This window comes from Eretmochelys imbricata, chromosome 9 (genome assembly GCF_965152235.1).
Source record: "Eretmochelys imbricata isolate rEreImb1 chromosome 9, rEreImb1.hap1, whole genome shotgun sequence".
Classification (NCBI taxonomy): Eukaryota; Metazoa; Chordata; order Testudines; family Cheloniidae; genus Eretmochelys; species Eretmochelys imbricata.
In genome coordinates, this window is record NC_135580.1 from 44750125 (window position 1) to 44766846 (window position 16722).

General features: G+C 43.2%; 1 protein-coding gene across 2 annotated transcripts in view; it reads right to left on the reverse strand.

The window, feature by feature from the left end:
* Nucleotides 1-16722, reverse strand: part of KLHL24 (kelch like family member 24) — a 43324-nt gene that overhangs the window by 13283 nt on the left and 13319 nt on the right. For both annotated transcript variants that reach the window (XM_077825779.1, XM_077825778.1), the window contains 3 exons: nucleotides 14503-15489; nucleotides 7142-7326; nucleotides 4703-4821 (listed from right to left, as the gene is read on the reverse strand). In XM_077825779.1, the coding sequence (XP_077681905.1) occupies nucleotides 4703-4821; nucleotides 7142-7326; nucleotides 14503-15422 (1224 nt within the window). In that variant the 5' untranslated portion in view covers nucleotides 15423-15489. The remainder of the gene's footprint in view (nucleotides 1-4702; nucleotides 4822-7141; nucleotides 7327-14502; nucleotides 15490-16722) is intronic.

A 16722-nucleotide genomic window follows, 5' to 3' on the forward strand; every position in this document is an offset into this window, starting at 1 on the left:
ATTTGGAGAGGACAAGACTGAGGTCCCATACTGGGACAGGCTGTCTGGTCTGAGGATGTAGGTGTTCCAAACCCTTGAGGAAACGGTCTACCATGGGGTTAGCAAATAACAATCGACTGGACGCTCCCGGGTTGAACGCTGAGACAGCAGCGAGATGTACTTTGATGGATGACGCTGCCAGTAATTCTTGTTTCAGGTACAGAAGATACTCTAGAATGAGTGGTATAGATGCCTGTAGTGGTGTATGCTGCTGGGCACACCAGCAAGTGAACCTTTTCCACTTAGCTAGATATGTGGCTCTAGTAGATGGTTTTCCTACTGCCAAGTAGGACCTGCCTTACTGGTTCTGAGCACAGAAGCTCCATGGGGTTTAACCATGAAGCTTCCAGGCTGTGAGATGGAGGGCCTGGAGGTCCAGGTGGTGAAGGCAACCGTGTGGTCCTGAATGATCAGATCGGAATTCAGAGATAACTCAATGGGATAGACACAGTTCCAGTTCCAGGAGGGTGGTGTACCACTGTTGTCAGGGCCACCAGAAATACCCCTGCTCTATCCCTGCAGACCTTGAGAAGTATCTTGTGCATGAGAGGAATCGGGGGAAAGGCATACCACAGGCGGCCTCCCCAGGGAAGCAGAAATGCGTCCGTGATTGAACCAGGACTGTGATGCTGGAAGGAGCAGAACATTGGACACTTCCTGTTGTTCCTGGTGGCAAACAGGTCGAACTGGGGAAACCCCCACCCTTGGAAGATGGAGTGTATGACATCTGGATGGATGGACCACTCATGATTTTGGAACGATCTGCTGAGGTGATCTGCTAGTTTGTTCTGCACTCCTGGGAAATAGGACGCCTCCAGGTGAATGGAGTGGGCTATGCAGAACTCCGACAGCTGGAGGGCTTCTTGACATGGGGGGAAGAATGGGATCCACCCTGCTTGTTGAGGTAAAACATGGCAGTGGTGTTGTCCGCCATGCACTGACCTCGTAGCTGGGCCTGCAAGGTTTGGCATGCTAACCATACTGTCCTGAGCTTCTTGATGTTGATATAAAGGGGAAGCTGCTCCCATGACCATAGGCCCTGTGTTTGTAGGTCTCCCAAATGCGCGCCCCATCCCAGAGCCTATGCATCCGTTACAAGGGACAAGGAGGGCTGGGGGCTGTTGAATGGAACTCCCTTACAGACTGCCCGGGGGTCGAACCACCATTGGAGGGACTTGAGTACTTGCCCTGGCATCATGAACACTACATCCAGACTGCTGCGTCCCAGGCAGTAGGCCGAAGCGAGCCACGCCTGGAGTGGCCTGAGCCTTAATCTGGCATGGTGGATCATGTAAGTGCAGGCTGTCATGTGGCAGAGGAGACTCAGGCATCCCCTTGCTGTGGTGGTCGGGAATTGCCTGAGGCCTTGAATAATGTCTGTTATGACCTGGAATCGGGTCTCTAGCAAAAATGTTCTTGCCCATACTGAGTCCAGCAGCGCCCCGATGAACTCTACTCCTTGGGTCGGTGACAAGGTTGACTTGTTCATGTTGAGGAGAAGACCCAGTCTGTTGAAAGTAGATCTGACTAATTGGACTTGAGACTTCACCTTCTCACTGATGTGGCCCCTGAGCAGCCAGTCATCGAGGTTTGGGTATACCTGCACCTGCCTCCTTTGTCATGGTGAGTAAGCCATCCTCAGGCATCCCTGTAAAAGGCCTTTTTAGAGCCAGATAAAGGTTTGGTTGGGCTTTGGCCCTGCCCTGAAGTGGGACTGGAAGGTTTGTGCCTGTTGTTCCTGCCCCTATGCCTATGAAAATCCTGACTCGGCCGAGGAGGATATGGGCTATGTTGTAGTAGTTGGGGCTTGAAATGCTGTCGTTGGGTTGCCGGGGTGTGCATACCCAACGACTTCATAGTCGTCCGGGAGTCTTTGAGACGGTGCAGCTTGGATTCTGCTCTGAAAATAACCCTGTGCCTTCGATTGGTAGGACCTGCAGGGTTTGCTGCAGCTCCAGGGGCAACTCAGTTGCCTGTAGCCATGAGTTCCTCCTCATGGCTACTCCTGAGGAAAGGGTGCGGGCAGCTGAGTCCAATGAAGCCTGGAGGGAGGTTTGCACCACTGCCTTCTCTTCATCAATGATAGCCGAGAACTCAGCTCTGGAGTCTGGTGGAATCAGCTCCTTAAGCTTCAACATGGAGGACCAAGTTGTACCTGCTGAGGATAGCTTGCTGGTTAGCTATCCTCAGCTGCAGGACCCCAGTTGCGTAGATTTTCCTGCCAAAAAGGTCCATCCTTTTCGGCTCCTTAGATTTAGGGGCCGGCTCTTGCTGCCCCGTCTCTCTTTCTCATTGACCGCCGATACTACAAGGGAGTATGGTTGTGGGTGAGAGAACAGGTATTCGTATCCCTTGGAGGGAACGAAGTACTTGTGCTCTACCCCCCCACTGGTGGGTGGGATTGAGGAAGGAGTCTGCCACAGAGTCTTAATATTGCTCTGGATAGATTTTATTAGTGGCAGACCTACCCTGGACGGTCCCTCTGGCGCAAGGATGTCGACCATGGGGACTTCGGGTTCGACCACCTCCTCCACCTGTAACCCCATGTTACGGGCAATCCTTCATCGAAGGTCCTGGTGGGCCCTGTGGTCAACTGGAGAAGGGCCCGAGATTGAAGATCCCGCCACCGCTTCATCTGGGGATGAAGATGAGGAGACCAGAGGTGATACGGGATCCTCCTGACTCTCTGACTCCCTGACCTCCTCCTCTTCAGCATCTGGGGCCTCTGTGGCGACTGTAGCCTGGCCTTGCAATGGGTTGTGCCTCAGAGTTGCCTTGGTGGCGACCTGGGCCGGCTGTGGGGCTTGCGCCAAGGTCACCTAGGAACTACGGAGCATAGGCCAACCTTTGCCTGTCTGGGGTGGTCTGGGCTCCGAGGCCAACAAACGGAAGCCCCTGGAAAAGGAGCCCTGTGCCTGATGGTAAGCCCAGGGGGTCCAAAAAGGCCATTGCGCCGGAGGCCTCCCATTGGTGCCTCCCTCCAACGCTTGTCAGATCTATGCCTACTGCGATGGGAATAGTACGAGTCACCATCTGAGTCCAAAGACATGGATCTCGACTGAGATGACCAGGGTGGTGCTGCATGGTACTGCGCTGGGGACCTGTGCCAATGATGCAAGGGATAGGTGTCGAGATTCCCAGGCTGGGAACCGAAACCAGGAATACAGTGTCGGAGGGTCCAGTGCCGAGGGACCAGTGCCGAGAGTCCAGTGCCGATTTTCTCTTGGAGCCGGAGATTGCTGCTGCTCCCTTGTTGGTGCCGGGGACCGTTGTGCCGCTGGTGCTGGGGAACCCCTCATGGAGTCTGGTGCCGGAGAGCGGTGCCTTGAGGATGGCGATCTGGAGCCGTGCCGAGGCGAACAGTGCTGAGCAGGAGAGGGTGACCGCTGCATCATGGCCGGCTTGCCTCTAGATGGCAACTGTCGTGGTGATGCCGGGGGCTTATCTCTGAGCTCCAGGGGCTGAGGAGCCGTCATCACTAGTAAGTCTCTGGAGGCTTCAAAAATGTCCGGGGTGGAGGGTAACTCCAACTCCTCCACCTGGCACTGCCCATCCCAGGAGTCGCTGTGTGCCAGACTCGACAGTCCCCTCATGGGAACTGAAGTCGATGGCACCCACTCTTGCTGTCTGTATAGCGAGGGCTTCACGGGACGCCCTGGTACTGTGCCTGCAGGTCCCGCTGTTTTCTGCTCTGGGGAGCATCCTCTGTCAGCTTTTCTATGCCGCTTGTGTGGCATTGGTGAATGTGAGAAGTGCTGGGTTGTCTGTGCATCCTGAGGTGCTGGAGAGCTCTTAGACGAGAGTCCTTCCTTGAAACTGTGTCACGTACTGATTCTGGGGCACTCCGTATGGATGCACTCGGTGCGGGGTCCTGGCGGTCCGCAGCAGACTGGGGATGAAGGGCAGTTCCATAAGCAATTGCTTCGATTGGAATTCTCACTCCTTTTTAGTTCTGAGGCGGAAAACCCTACAGATTTTGCAACTTTCTGTCTGGTGTGCCTCCCCCAGACACTTCAGACATGAGTTGTGGGGGTCGCTTGTTGGAACAGGCTTGCTGCAGGTTCTGCAGGGTTTAAAGCCTTGGGCTCGCGGATGCCCTGGAGCCCAAGGGGGGGGGAGGAGTTTTGGGGAAACCCCACTCCCAAATCTCACTATATACAATATATACACTAACAACTAAGACTAACTACAACTAAACTAGGCTAAGCTAACTCTATGAAAGAACGCTAAGGGAAGCACTTGCTAAGCAAGTGATGGCAGTTTCAGCAACGGTCACTGGTGGTAAGAAGGAACTGAGGAGGGGCTGGGTCGGCAGGTTCATATATTGAGCGCCATGAAGGTGCCACTCCAGGGGGCTCCACAGCCGACCCAACGGGAGCTGCTAAAGGAAAACTTTCCCACGACTGTGCATGCGGTGCACACACACCTGATTGGAACTGACATGAACAAGCACTCGAAGAAGAATCAAAAGTTCGGGAAACATCAGTTTAACTTCTATGGACACTGCCAACCTGACTGAGCCCATAATTCACTGGTTATTAAAAGCAATAGAAGTTGATGGGGAATGCAGTCTAACTGTAATAGTTACACATCATTTAATTTAAGTTTTGCTTATATTTGGGCAATGTATTAGCTACAATAAGTAATAAACTTTTTCTCTTACTTTACCAAGAAGGACAGCCATTTTATGACGCCATCTGCCTTTGTTTAGGGAAGCAACTCTGATCCAAATGTTAAGCTGAGAGTTATAAATCCACACATCACGGCTGTTAATTCTTCCACCTTTAAAATTATGAAAAAAGACAGAAAAAAAGCAATGTATCTTTGACTAAGGAAGTTATTAAATAAGAGATGCTGGATACTGACATATTCCTCTGCAGTAGACCATGGAAAATGTCACATCCTATACATCAGATGTAGACTCATCTGTAATTATATAAATTTCAGTAGATAAAGGTTTTCAGATGTTCTTGGTCACTGTGTAAAGGAAGTGCATCTCTTATGAAGTGAAGTCTCCCAAAACAATAATCTCTTCCAACCCCTTCCCCCAAAATACCATCTACCATAATGATCTACACCATTCTTCTCCCCACCCGCTACAAAGTACAATCTCCCATGATCTATCTCAAATAAGGCACCTATCACTGTGGTATCTTCATGCTGTACAGAAATTGGAGAGATCTGTTTCCTAGATGGCAATTCTCAAAGCCTCCTTTGTTTCTGATGTGCATGTTTGTTTGCTCTTGCCTTCTATTTGCTAGTTGTTGGTGGTTCCTTAGAAGATGTCACTGCTGGAGAAAAGTCTAACAAAGAGGCAAGACCTGCATTTTAATCTAAATAACCACTGTCCTCCACTTTAAGACAACAGATCCTTTGTTAATTATAACTTAGACAAACAATTCTAATAAGTCTCTCACAGATAATTAATACTAAAAAGTAACGCTTTTATCTTAATTGTTAAGTCATTATTGAGAAGGATATTATCAGCTATTTTTGACACTGGATCTCATTCTGCTGTGTCATAAAACATTACATTTCAATAAGGCAGTTGTTCAGAAGTAGACTGAGAGGTAGACTCAGCAAACATCATTCTGAGATGTATTAGCACGAGTGTTGTAAGCAAGACACGAGAAGTAATTCTTCCACTCCACTCCGCGCTGATTAGGCCTCAAAAGGGGTATTGTGTCCAGTTCTGGGAGCCACATTTCAGAAAAGTTGTGGACAAATTGGAGAAAGTCCAGAGAAGAGCAACAAAAATGATTAAAGGTCTAGAAAACATGACCTATGAGGGAAGATTGAAAATATTGGGTTTGTTTAGTTTGGAAAAAAGAAGACCAAGAGGGGACATGATAACAGTTTTTAAGTACATAAAAGGTTGTTACAAGGAGGAGGGAGAAGAATTGTTCTTCTTAACCTCTGAGGATAGGACAAGAAGCACTGGGCTTAAATTGCAGCAAGGGAGGTTGCAGAATCTCAATCACTGGAGACTTTTCAGAATAGGTTAGACAAACATGTCAGGGATGGTCTAGATAATACTTAGTCCTGCCATGAGTGCGGGGGACTGGACTAGATGACCTCTTGAGGTCCCTTCCAGTTCTGTGATTCTATGAAATGTTAATATTAATAAATATTTTCAAACATGAAAATACATGAGAAATACATCCCATTGTGCAAACCTTTCAAAATAATATGCTGAGCAAAATACATGCATTTTTTTGTGATAAGACATCACACAAACAGATTTTTTAATGTTGGGTAATATTTCAATGACTTTCTCCACACTCTTTAGACTTCTTTGAGCACCACTGCATGGATGAACCACTGGAAAGGAAATCTTTAAGATGTATATGCTATGAGGCATGTACATAATACTGGCTGTTTTCCTCTACAGGGTTCATGCATATGTCCCCCTCTCAGTTTCACTGTCTGTAATGGGGGAAATAGATAGTTCCAGGACAGGAGTTAGTATCCAGTTAAGTCTGTCACCATTGGTCCAGATGACAGACATGGACCCAAATAACTATTTTTTTGTCTGAACTTCAGAGGTGCTGAGCATCTACAACTGCCACTGACTTCACTGGGAGATGCAGGTGCTCAGCATCTCCAGGTCAGTATTTAAGAAGGGTGAGGTATTTGCCTCTACTCTGCATTTCTATGCTGAAAAAAGGTTTGATCTGTTTTCACTGCAGAATCTGAGCACTAATATTTAAAAACTGCATACTTAACTGGTATGGACGAGAACATATTGGATTGTGTGTCAGTTCATATAGTCATTTAGCTCTAAGCTCCACTCATATCAATATTATATCCCCAGATCTCCTTGATGAAACTTCAGCCGTGGCTGTAATGATTAATGATTAAAAACAAAACAATAAGAGAAAAATATCTGTGGCTACCAAATATAGGCACAGGGTTTATGCTCAAGACATACGGAGGGAGATGATTTGGTAAGCAACAGATAAGCTAGAGGGGGTGAAATTCGTGAAATTTTCATTTCAGCAGCTTCTGGAAATTCAAAGCACAACGATCTCCTAAAGAACTGTAAACTATCCAAGGACGTTCCTGCTGTCATCACGATACTAAGCTTCCTGGAATTATTTACCTGAAACAAGAATATCGTTCCGTAAAGCACACACTGCATATTCAGACTTGGTAAATTCTGGGAGCTTAGCCAGTGACTTCCATTCTCCTGTCACAGGATCGTAGCATTCAGTGTATGGCAGATTAAACCCCCCAACTCGTTCACAGCCTCCGACAATGACTATCACCTCAGAATAACCAGTTGATCTAAAAGAATGAAAACAGAAAGACAAAATAGATGTTTATTAAAGCATATGTAGCGAACAATATCAGCTTGAAAAACCAAGGTCATACAGTTTTAAAATCTGAAAATCTATTATTTAATGTGATACTGACTTCTACAGCAATAATTATTTCCTTACAAAATGGTTAAGCGTTTTCACTGTATTTCCAGCCGTCCCACTGTGTGCCAGGTAACCATGCCAATAAGTAACCTTTTTTTTTTTTTTTTAAATAAATGGTGGAGTTATATTGTATGATTGTTCCATGAAAAAATCAATTTTTAAAAAAGAAAGCCCTTAAACTTGAAGATTGTTTTCCTCCTCTGACTGAAAATGCAGAAATATCAGAGGTAAAGCTGAAGCCATGTGTGAGAAATTTATATATGCAGTTTTGGAAGTTTCATATAAAATCCATCATATTGAAAACAGTCTTCTGCAAGATTACAAATATCACAAAGACTCCTATGACAGTTTACACAACATTAATATTTCACAAATTTAGAACTAAATATCTTCCAAGTGTTACAGAAAATTTCTTTTTAAAAAAGTTTTGAACTTATGGATCAGATAAAAACGTTATTAGACAGGATGTATGGTTGCAAATACGTATCAGTAATGTGAAAGTGGGTGTGGTAATGGAGGGAAACTTTAAAGAAGGTTGAAATAATAAAACCAAGTACCAAAGCCAGCAAATTCAAAGTTAATGTTACACTTATCCAAAAAACAAAATAAAATCCAATATCAAATCCAAACATTTGAAAATATGGAAATGCAGAGTTAAAGAAGCTTAGACATTAACTCTTCTCCATATTCCTGCTCACTTTCCAGTCAAATTCTTAAGAAAACCTGGTACCTGCAGATTATATTTCTATAGTTATAATATAAAATAAACATACCTCACTACAATATCTCATTCCATATATGAATGGATAGAACGGACCAACCAGCTACTATATATGAGCCTACCAAATCATTAGTCCCTCCCTCAAATTCACTTTTGCTCATGAGCCACTTATAAAAACCTCTCTCCATTTAAGCTTCTCTAGTTTAGGGAAATTTGCACCCATGTAATTACATCAATGCAGGGGCTGCCTGAGTTGCCCGGGGCTAAGCGCACCAGCCACTGCAGAAGTCACAGAGGTCATGGAATCAGTGACTTCCATGACAACTCGCATCCTTATACAGGATTGCAAATCTTTTTTAAATTAAGAAATAAATGAGCCAATATCCGTGGATCGAAAATATTGCCTGAGAGTGGTGATGCATAGTTTTGCTCTGATTTACTAAAATATTTTAAATCCAGAACTGGAGTTAAAAATAAACAAACCACACCTCTGGATGGTCACACATGTGGAGATTAGGGTCTGATCTACACAAGAAAATTAGGTTAACATAAGTACGTCATTTAGGGGTATGAAAAATCCACACCCCTGCCAACTTAATTATCTAGTGCAGACCAGGCGTCTGTGTAGACAGCTCTAAGCTACGTCAATGAAAGATTTCTTCCGTTGACCGAGCTACCACCTCTCAGAGAGGTGGATTACCTACAACAAAAGGACAATGCCTCCTGTTGGCATATTCAGTCTCAACACTGAAGTGCTGCTGCTGTGCTGCTGTAGCATTTCAAATGCAGACAAGTCCCAGGAGGCAGTAGCTAGGTCGACAGAAGAATTTATCCATTGACACAGTACTGTCTACACTAGGTGTTAGGTCAGCTTAACCACACTACACAGAGGGGTGGATTTTTCACACCCAAATCCACCCCGAGCTACGTACTTAAGACAACTTAATTTTCTAGTGTAGACCAGACCTTAGAATTTTTTGCAAGTAGGACAGTGTGCTGTGAATAAAGATAATAGGGATCACATTCAAAAATAAAGAGGCAGGCACAAAATACAATTAGGCATAGGCTGTTAATAGTAACAGTTAACTATTGAAACAAAATGCAAATGGAGGTAATTAGAGCTGTGGTTCTCAAACTGTGGCCTATGGACCAGCAGTAGTCCAAAGATTCCTTCTGGCAGTCTAGAAAATGAAATACTGTGAGAAGCAAGAACGGTGGGCCCAGGAGATGGCATGGAAGATGGTCCATGAGATCTCTGTCATTACGTGGTCCCCAAAATAGAAAAAATGGAGAACCACATTACTAAAGTAACATTCATAGATACTAAAGGTCAGAAGGGACCATTATGATCATCTAGTCCGACCTCCTGCACAACGCAGGCCACGGAATCTCACCCACCCACTCCTGCGAAAAACCTCTCACCTATGTCTGAGCTACTGAAGTCCTCAAATCGTGGTTTAAAGACTTCAAGGAGCAGAGAATCCTCCAGCAAGTGACCCCGTGCCCCATGCTACAGAGGAAGGCGAAAAAACTCCAGGGCCTCCTCGAATCTGCCCTGGAGTAAAATTCCGTCCCGACCCCAAATATGGCGATCAGCTAAACCCTGAGCATATGGGCAAGATTCACCAGCCGATACCCAGGAAAGAATTAAATCCAGTGCTTTCACAGAAGAAATTAAAAATCAGATTTCTGATGTACTTCACACAGGAAACTATACAGCTCTCATGACATTATTTGAAGAAGCTGAATTAAACAATATAGACCAACAAATGGCTGCCTGGGTAGCAGTCCTTTAATCAGTTCAAAGAAAATCTGTTAAAAAAAAAATTAAAAATTTCCACAGACAGAAATTCTGAGGGATTTTGAAAAATCAGGAATTTTGTCTGTTAAAGCATCCGCCATATTTGGGTGCTGCATAAAAAATAATAGCCAGCAGTGCAGTAGTTAAATACAAAGTAATTCACTTAAGAGCAAAAAATTACTGAATTCTTACTTTTAAAAAGAAAAGTAGTTGAGAAGAACTGGTTGAAATGGATAATATGATAATAACCAATTAAAAGTACATCTGGATATATTTTTATTAGACAGGTCTAGTGGGTCTGTGAACTGAAATAAGCAACAACTGTAAGACAGTCTAAAGATATTCAAAGCTTATGGTATGCAATTCATATTTTGTTTTGAATACACAGGAGTCCACCCACTAGAACAGGGGTGGACAAACTTCTTTGGCCTGAGGACCACATCTGGGTATGGAAATTGTACGGTGGGCTATGAATGTCTAGTGGGGGAGGGGGACTCTATGGGGTGTAACGTGGGGGAGGGCTCTATAAGGGATGTTACCGAGGTGGGGGGAGGAGGGACTTATGTGGTGTCGTACCAGAGATTCCTAGGGGCCCTGCCAGCAGCGGCACCAAGGCGGCCATACCAGGCCTTGCCATGGGTGGAGGCACCCTAGCTGAGATGGGTAGGGCTGCTGAAGACCGGGAGGGGATTGGGCGTTCTGCTGCATTGGGGGGGCTGCCGTGTAGGGGCGGGCTTCTGATACCGGAAACAGCATAGTGAAGTCACACCTGCACAGTGTGGCTCTGCGTGTTGGAAGATGGTGCTCATCAAGGGAATTGTGAGTCAAGGGCTGGGGAGCGCTGGGTGGGTGGAACGGGGCATGCCCCCAACCCTCGGTTGGAGTGCCAGAGTGGGCCAAGTCCATGACCATGCTCCCTGGCGGGAGCCTGAGCCCCAGATAAGAACATCTGACGGGCCGGAAGCAGCCTGAGGGCCGTAGTTTGCCCACCCCTGCAACATAACCACTAGATGTCACTGAGAAGCTTAATGGAAATATGAGAGACAACCTCAAGATGTCAGTGCAACTGTATTCAGTTATCTGGCTCCCACATCCCCACTTTGTTCTACAAAGAAATCTTAGGGCAGGAGTAGTCAATAGGCCAACCGCAGGCCAAATCCTGACAATCAGACACTTTTGAACAGAATCCAAAATCTTTATTTACTTATTATTATCATTATTGTAGTTATTTTTATTATTTTTCTTCCCTGGAGTCTGGACCTTCACTATACCTTGACCAAGAAATTTGGGCCTTGACAAAAAAAAATTGACCACCCCTGGCTTAGGGGGCATAAGGGACAAGAAGGGAGGATCAACAGCTGTCAACCCAAGTGTCACAAACATAAAGGGAAGGGTAACCACCTTTCTGTATACAGTGCTATAAAATCCCTCCTGGCCAGAGGCAACCTCCTGTTACCTGTAAAGGCTTAAGAAGCTCAGCTAACCTGGCTGGCACCTGACCCAAAGGACCAATAAGGGAACAAGATACTTTCAAATCTTGGGCGGGGAAGGGCTTTTGTTTGTCCTCTTTGTTTAGTGTTTGTTCTCTCTTGGGACTGAGAGAGGCCAGACAGAAATCCATCTTCTCCAACCCATCCTAATCCAAGTCTCCAATATTGCAACCAGTATAGGTAAGCCAGGCAAGGCAGATTAGTTTATCTTTTGTTTTATGTTAATTTTCCCTGTGTTAAGAGGGAGGTTTATTCCTGTTTTCTGTACTTAACTCTAGCTATACCCGAGAGTTAGGAAAAAAAAAAAAACAAACTTGTGAATTTCCCTGCAGGTGGTTAACTACCCTGCCTTTAGGTAGAGAAAACTCCAGCTCAAAAAGAAAAATCCCTTTGTAAAAAAACTAACACCTCTGTCTCCAGGCAAATAGACAGAAAACCCTCTAGCTGCTCTCAGCGTAAAAAACCAACCTCTTCAGGTCTGTGCTTTTGGTTCAAAATGATCTCTAGTTCAAAATGATCCCACCGCTCTGCCACCATGTCAGGGTTCCTTCCCCACTCTGAACTCGAGGTACAGATGTGGGGACCTGCATGAAAGACCCCCCTAAGCTTATTCTTAAGAGCTTAGGTTAAAAACTTCCCCAAGGTACAAACTTTGCCTTGGCCTTGAACAGTATGCTGCCACCACCAAGCGTTTTAAACAAAGAACAGGGAAAGAGACCACCTGGAGACAGCCCTACACCCCCTTTCCTGGGGAAGGCTTGATAATAATCCTCACCAATTTGTACACGTGAACACAGACCCAAACCCTTGGATCTTAAGAACAATGAAAAATCAATCAGGTTCTTAAAAGAATAATTTTAATTAAAGAAAAGGTAAAAGAATCACCTCTGTAAAATTAGGATGGAAAATACTTTACAGGGTATTCAGATTCAAAACATAGAGGATCCCCCTCTGGGCAAAACCTTATAAAGTTACAGAAAACAGGAAAAAACCTCCCTCTTAACACAGGGAAAATTCACATAAAACAAAAGATAAACTAATCTGCCTTGCCTGGCTTACCTATGCTGGTTGCAATATTGGATACTTGGATTAGGATGGGTTGGAGAAGATGGATTTCTGTCTGACCTCCCTCAGTCCCAAGAGAGAACAAACACTAAACAAAGAGCACAAGCAAAAGCCTCTCGCCCCAAGATTTAAAAGTATCTTGTTCCCTTATTGGTCCTTTGGGTCAGGTGCCAACCAGATTAGCTGAGCTTCTTACGCCTTTATAGGTAACAGGAGGTTGCCTCTGGCCAGGAGGGATTTTATAGCACTGTATGCAGAAAGGTGGCTACCCTTCCCTTTACATTTATGACACCAAGTTTTAAACGTGCAGTGACATCAGACAATTTTTCAAATTTTTCTTGCTTCAAAAGAACTCAGACCAGAATCCCACAGTTTTTGAACAGCTAGTCAGAAACCAGTTTAAGTATAGAAACATACTGATACATATGCACACACAATCCCCAGAAAAGTTCGCCAGAAAAGTTTGAGTAGAAACATTAATTCTGGTATATAAAACTTTCAGTCGGTTCTATGCTTTTTCCTCACTAACAAAGTTTACATAAAAGCAAAGCAGGAGAAAGAAGAGGCAGCAATACATGGAACATACGGAGGGAATGGGGAAAGGAGCTACCAAAACCCCATTTTAAAAGAAATAGAAGGGGAAAGCATGGAGGAGGCTGGGAGGAATCTGGTAACTTTTACAAAACTTTATCCATTTTTGCAACAGAATCAAATGACAAGGAACTATCCCTTGACAAGGAACTATCTCTTGAATTTAATAATAGATACAGAGAAAAATCATTGCTGGGAGACCAGACAGCTTCTCTCTTTATAAATTACTCCTCTTGTTGCTGCATTCATGATTCAGTGTTTATTTTCGTCTTAAATTTAGTAACAAAAACCCTGCTCAGAAAATGTCTCTGTTAAACATAAGTAGTGGAGTGGAGGTGGGTGTCTCCTTTTTCAGTTCTCCAATGCAGCATTACAGGTAGCCAACTAACCTTCTCAAGTACCTATGTTATGTTTGGCAGAATTTCCAGGCTTAAACATTTTAGTTTTCCTTCTTTACCATTCTTTCAAGAATGTAATGTTTTTAGCAATTACCTGGGAAGGTATATGGCAGAATCCAAAAGAAATCTCCATAACCAACAGTTCCCAAAATACCACCATTGGCATTTTTTCTCATTTCCTCCTGTAGCTTACAGCAGCAATTTCCAGTTTTATTATGGGATAGTAAGAAGTAATGTTTTCGAATTTAAAAAAAACAGGTTACAATATTTAAACTTAAAATATTTTCTGTAGCTACTATGTAATTCTGTAAATATATATATTTGTTTTGTTATTTCATCTCTAAATCTGTTATATAATTCTAGAACTGTATTACTAATCCTGTAAAGTGTTTTATTAAACCTGTAAAGTGTTTTGTGGTGTAACAATGGGATTTTCAAAGCAGTCGCTGTTGCCCTGACTGAAAAATGCCACCCAGCTCCTTGATAAGTGTACAATACATTATTATTTTACACTGTAAAAATGAAATAATTATGAAATGTAGTGGATTAATGGCTGCATTGTAATGAGCTGGAATGAAAGCTGCTGCAAGTGGCTTAACTGGGCAACTAGTGGAAAGGGCTTAGGATCTCATCCTGCCAACATCTACACCTGTGAGTAACTTACTGATGTAAAAGTCCCTCCTACTGAATTCTAGGGGACTACTCATCAGTAAAGTTACATATATGTGTGAATAAGATTACTCAATGGCCTACTTAAAGTTAAGAATGTGAGGTGACCAGGCTTTTGTGTGGATAAGGCAGTAAAAATGCAGAACTCAGTAACACAAAATAAAAGACACTTTCAAATTTTTCTTCTCTATGCTGCAGTCTTGGTTACAGTTCATATCCACTAGACAAACAGGTAAAAAAATCTGCATACAAACATAATGTTCTTCTAGGGCATATCAGAAAAACAGTAAAAAAAACCTCTCACCTGCGTGGTCTAGTTCTTGGGGACATCATTTCATTTCCAAGTATGTGGTATCTTCTTGCTTCATGCAGCAGCTGATAACACTCTGGAGAATTCTGAATCAGCTGTTCCACTTCCACTGTCTGTACAAAATAGTTAGGATGTAATAAAGGGAGTCTCACATGCGTCAGAAGTTCCTGTAACACTGGCCTTCTCAGATCAACAGCACGGTAAACCCAGCGCATAACTGCTTCAAAAACCATCTCTTCTTTACTAATCACCAACTCATCACTACAAATATAATCAATAAGCTCATCTTTCCCAAGCTCGAGAAATTCTTCATGCTGAGAAACATCCTCAAATGTCTGCAGTGCAAAATTTCTGCATTTGGTGAAGAGTGTCTTTAGTGAGTGTGTATCAGCAAAACGCTGGATTCCCAGGCAGTTACAAGGATCCAGCTGCTCTTCCAGGAACTTGGCACAAGCATCACGCAGAACACTAATTTGAAAGAGACTTGATGTTTCAAAGATATATTGCACATTTTCTGTCGTGATTTTCACCTTGCCAGTGTACACGTACTGTAAAAAGCAATCCATAGCTTCAGCAAAAATGCCATTGATCTCCACCAACATTTCTCTGCTTTCTCTGTGATCATTGCAAAACATAGCTCTGAAGTAGCTACTGCAGGCTGAGAGAACAGCTCGATGGCAGGGAAACTCTCTTCCTTCCACACAGATAATTACATCTGTGAACAAGCGGCTGTCTCTAAACTCATTGAAAATCTGGAGTATGCTTTCAGCATGGGATGATCCTGAAGAGAAGTCAAAAAACTCATGACTTGATAAGGACTTTGGGTCCATTTCAAAAACTTTACGTTTGGTTGCAGGGGAATCACGGACCCCGCTATCCTCTCTATTCAGTCTGCGGCCCAGTATTAGTACCATTGTTACATCCGTTGACTATAGAATCATTGAGAAAAGATTTCTGAGTGTCTTCTTTACGGTGCTATGGCTAGAAGAATTAAAACATTTTAGTACCCAACCAATCAATTCTGACAGTTAATGCCATGAAAGAATTATGAAATTTATGAAACTTACATAATACAAAACAAATAGCCTGATCAGTCTAAAATCAGTGTAACTTACACTACTCTAGTAAAGGTCAAAAGTTGTTATTTGACAAATGATATGTGACATCATGCAATGCAGTGAAATATATCCTACTGTCATGCATACACGCAAAGAACAGAGTTAAGGCTGCTGTGGGAACCATAATTATGAATACCCTAGCCTTTGTTTACTTGAAGTATCACCCTTATATCAAGCTTAAAAATGTCAAGAGGCTAAATCCTAAATTCCTTACTCAAGCAAATCTCTCGGTTGATATCAGCAGGAGTTTGCCCGAGTAAAGACCTCCGGATTTTGCTATACAGATTTTTAAACTACTTCTTACTATGTGTTTACACAGCCCCTAGCAAAATGTAACTCTGATCTCAGGGCCTCCAGGTGCTCCTGTAATACTGCTAATAAAAGTAATATTAAAGAAGACTGAAAATTTTAAACTAGAAAAATTGCAGAGGGAGGCGACAAATCACATCTCCATCTTCAGTATACATCAGTACCACAATGCAATCTATGGAGTTTAATGATTTTGTTTTCCAAGTGACCATTCTTGATCAGCAAAAGCAAATGTCTTAGCTCTTCTTTCTTATCAGCAAAACAATCAGTTAATCAATATGCTAAGGTGAAATTAAAAATTAATACAGGTTGCTAATGTGCATTTTGGAAAAAATACTTAAAATTCATGTTGAAGCATAATGTAGATACCGCAGAAAAAAGGCAACCACGTGAATAAGTATCAAATAATAATTATGTATATTTGTGAGAAATCCATTATGCAAGCAAATGAATAAGGAGTCTTTGCATCTGGAAGTAAGAAGTGGGGGCTACCTAGTGAGTTAAAGGAGAATTTCTGTTTTCTGACCTTAGTTAACTCCTATCTAAAATTTATAAGCAAAGACTATAGTCGAAAGCATTGTATCATCATCAATATATACAGCTCTCTCACTCAAACGCAAATTATGTTGAAAGAACATTATTAAGATTGCAAAGTCAAACACTCAAAGGTTAGGATATGAATTAAGGTAGCCTGTGAACATAATACGATTAATTTGCCTAGACATGGTGAAAGTATATATGATGAGCATAGCTCAGTTGGTATATCTTTTGATTCCCGATTTTTAAA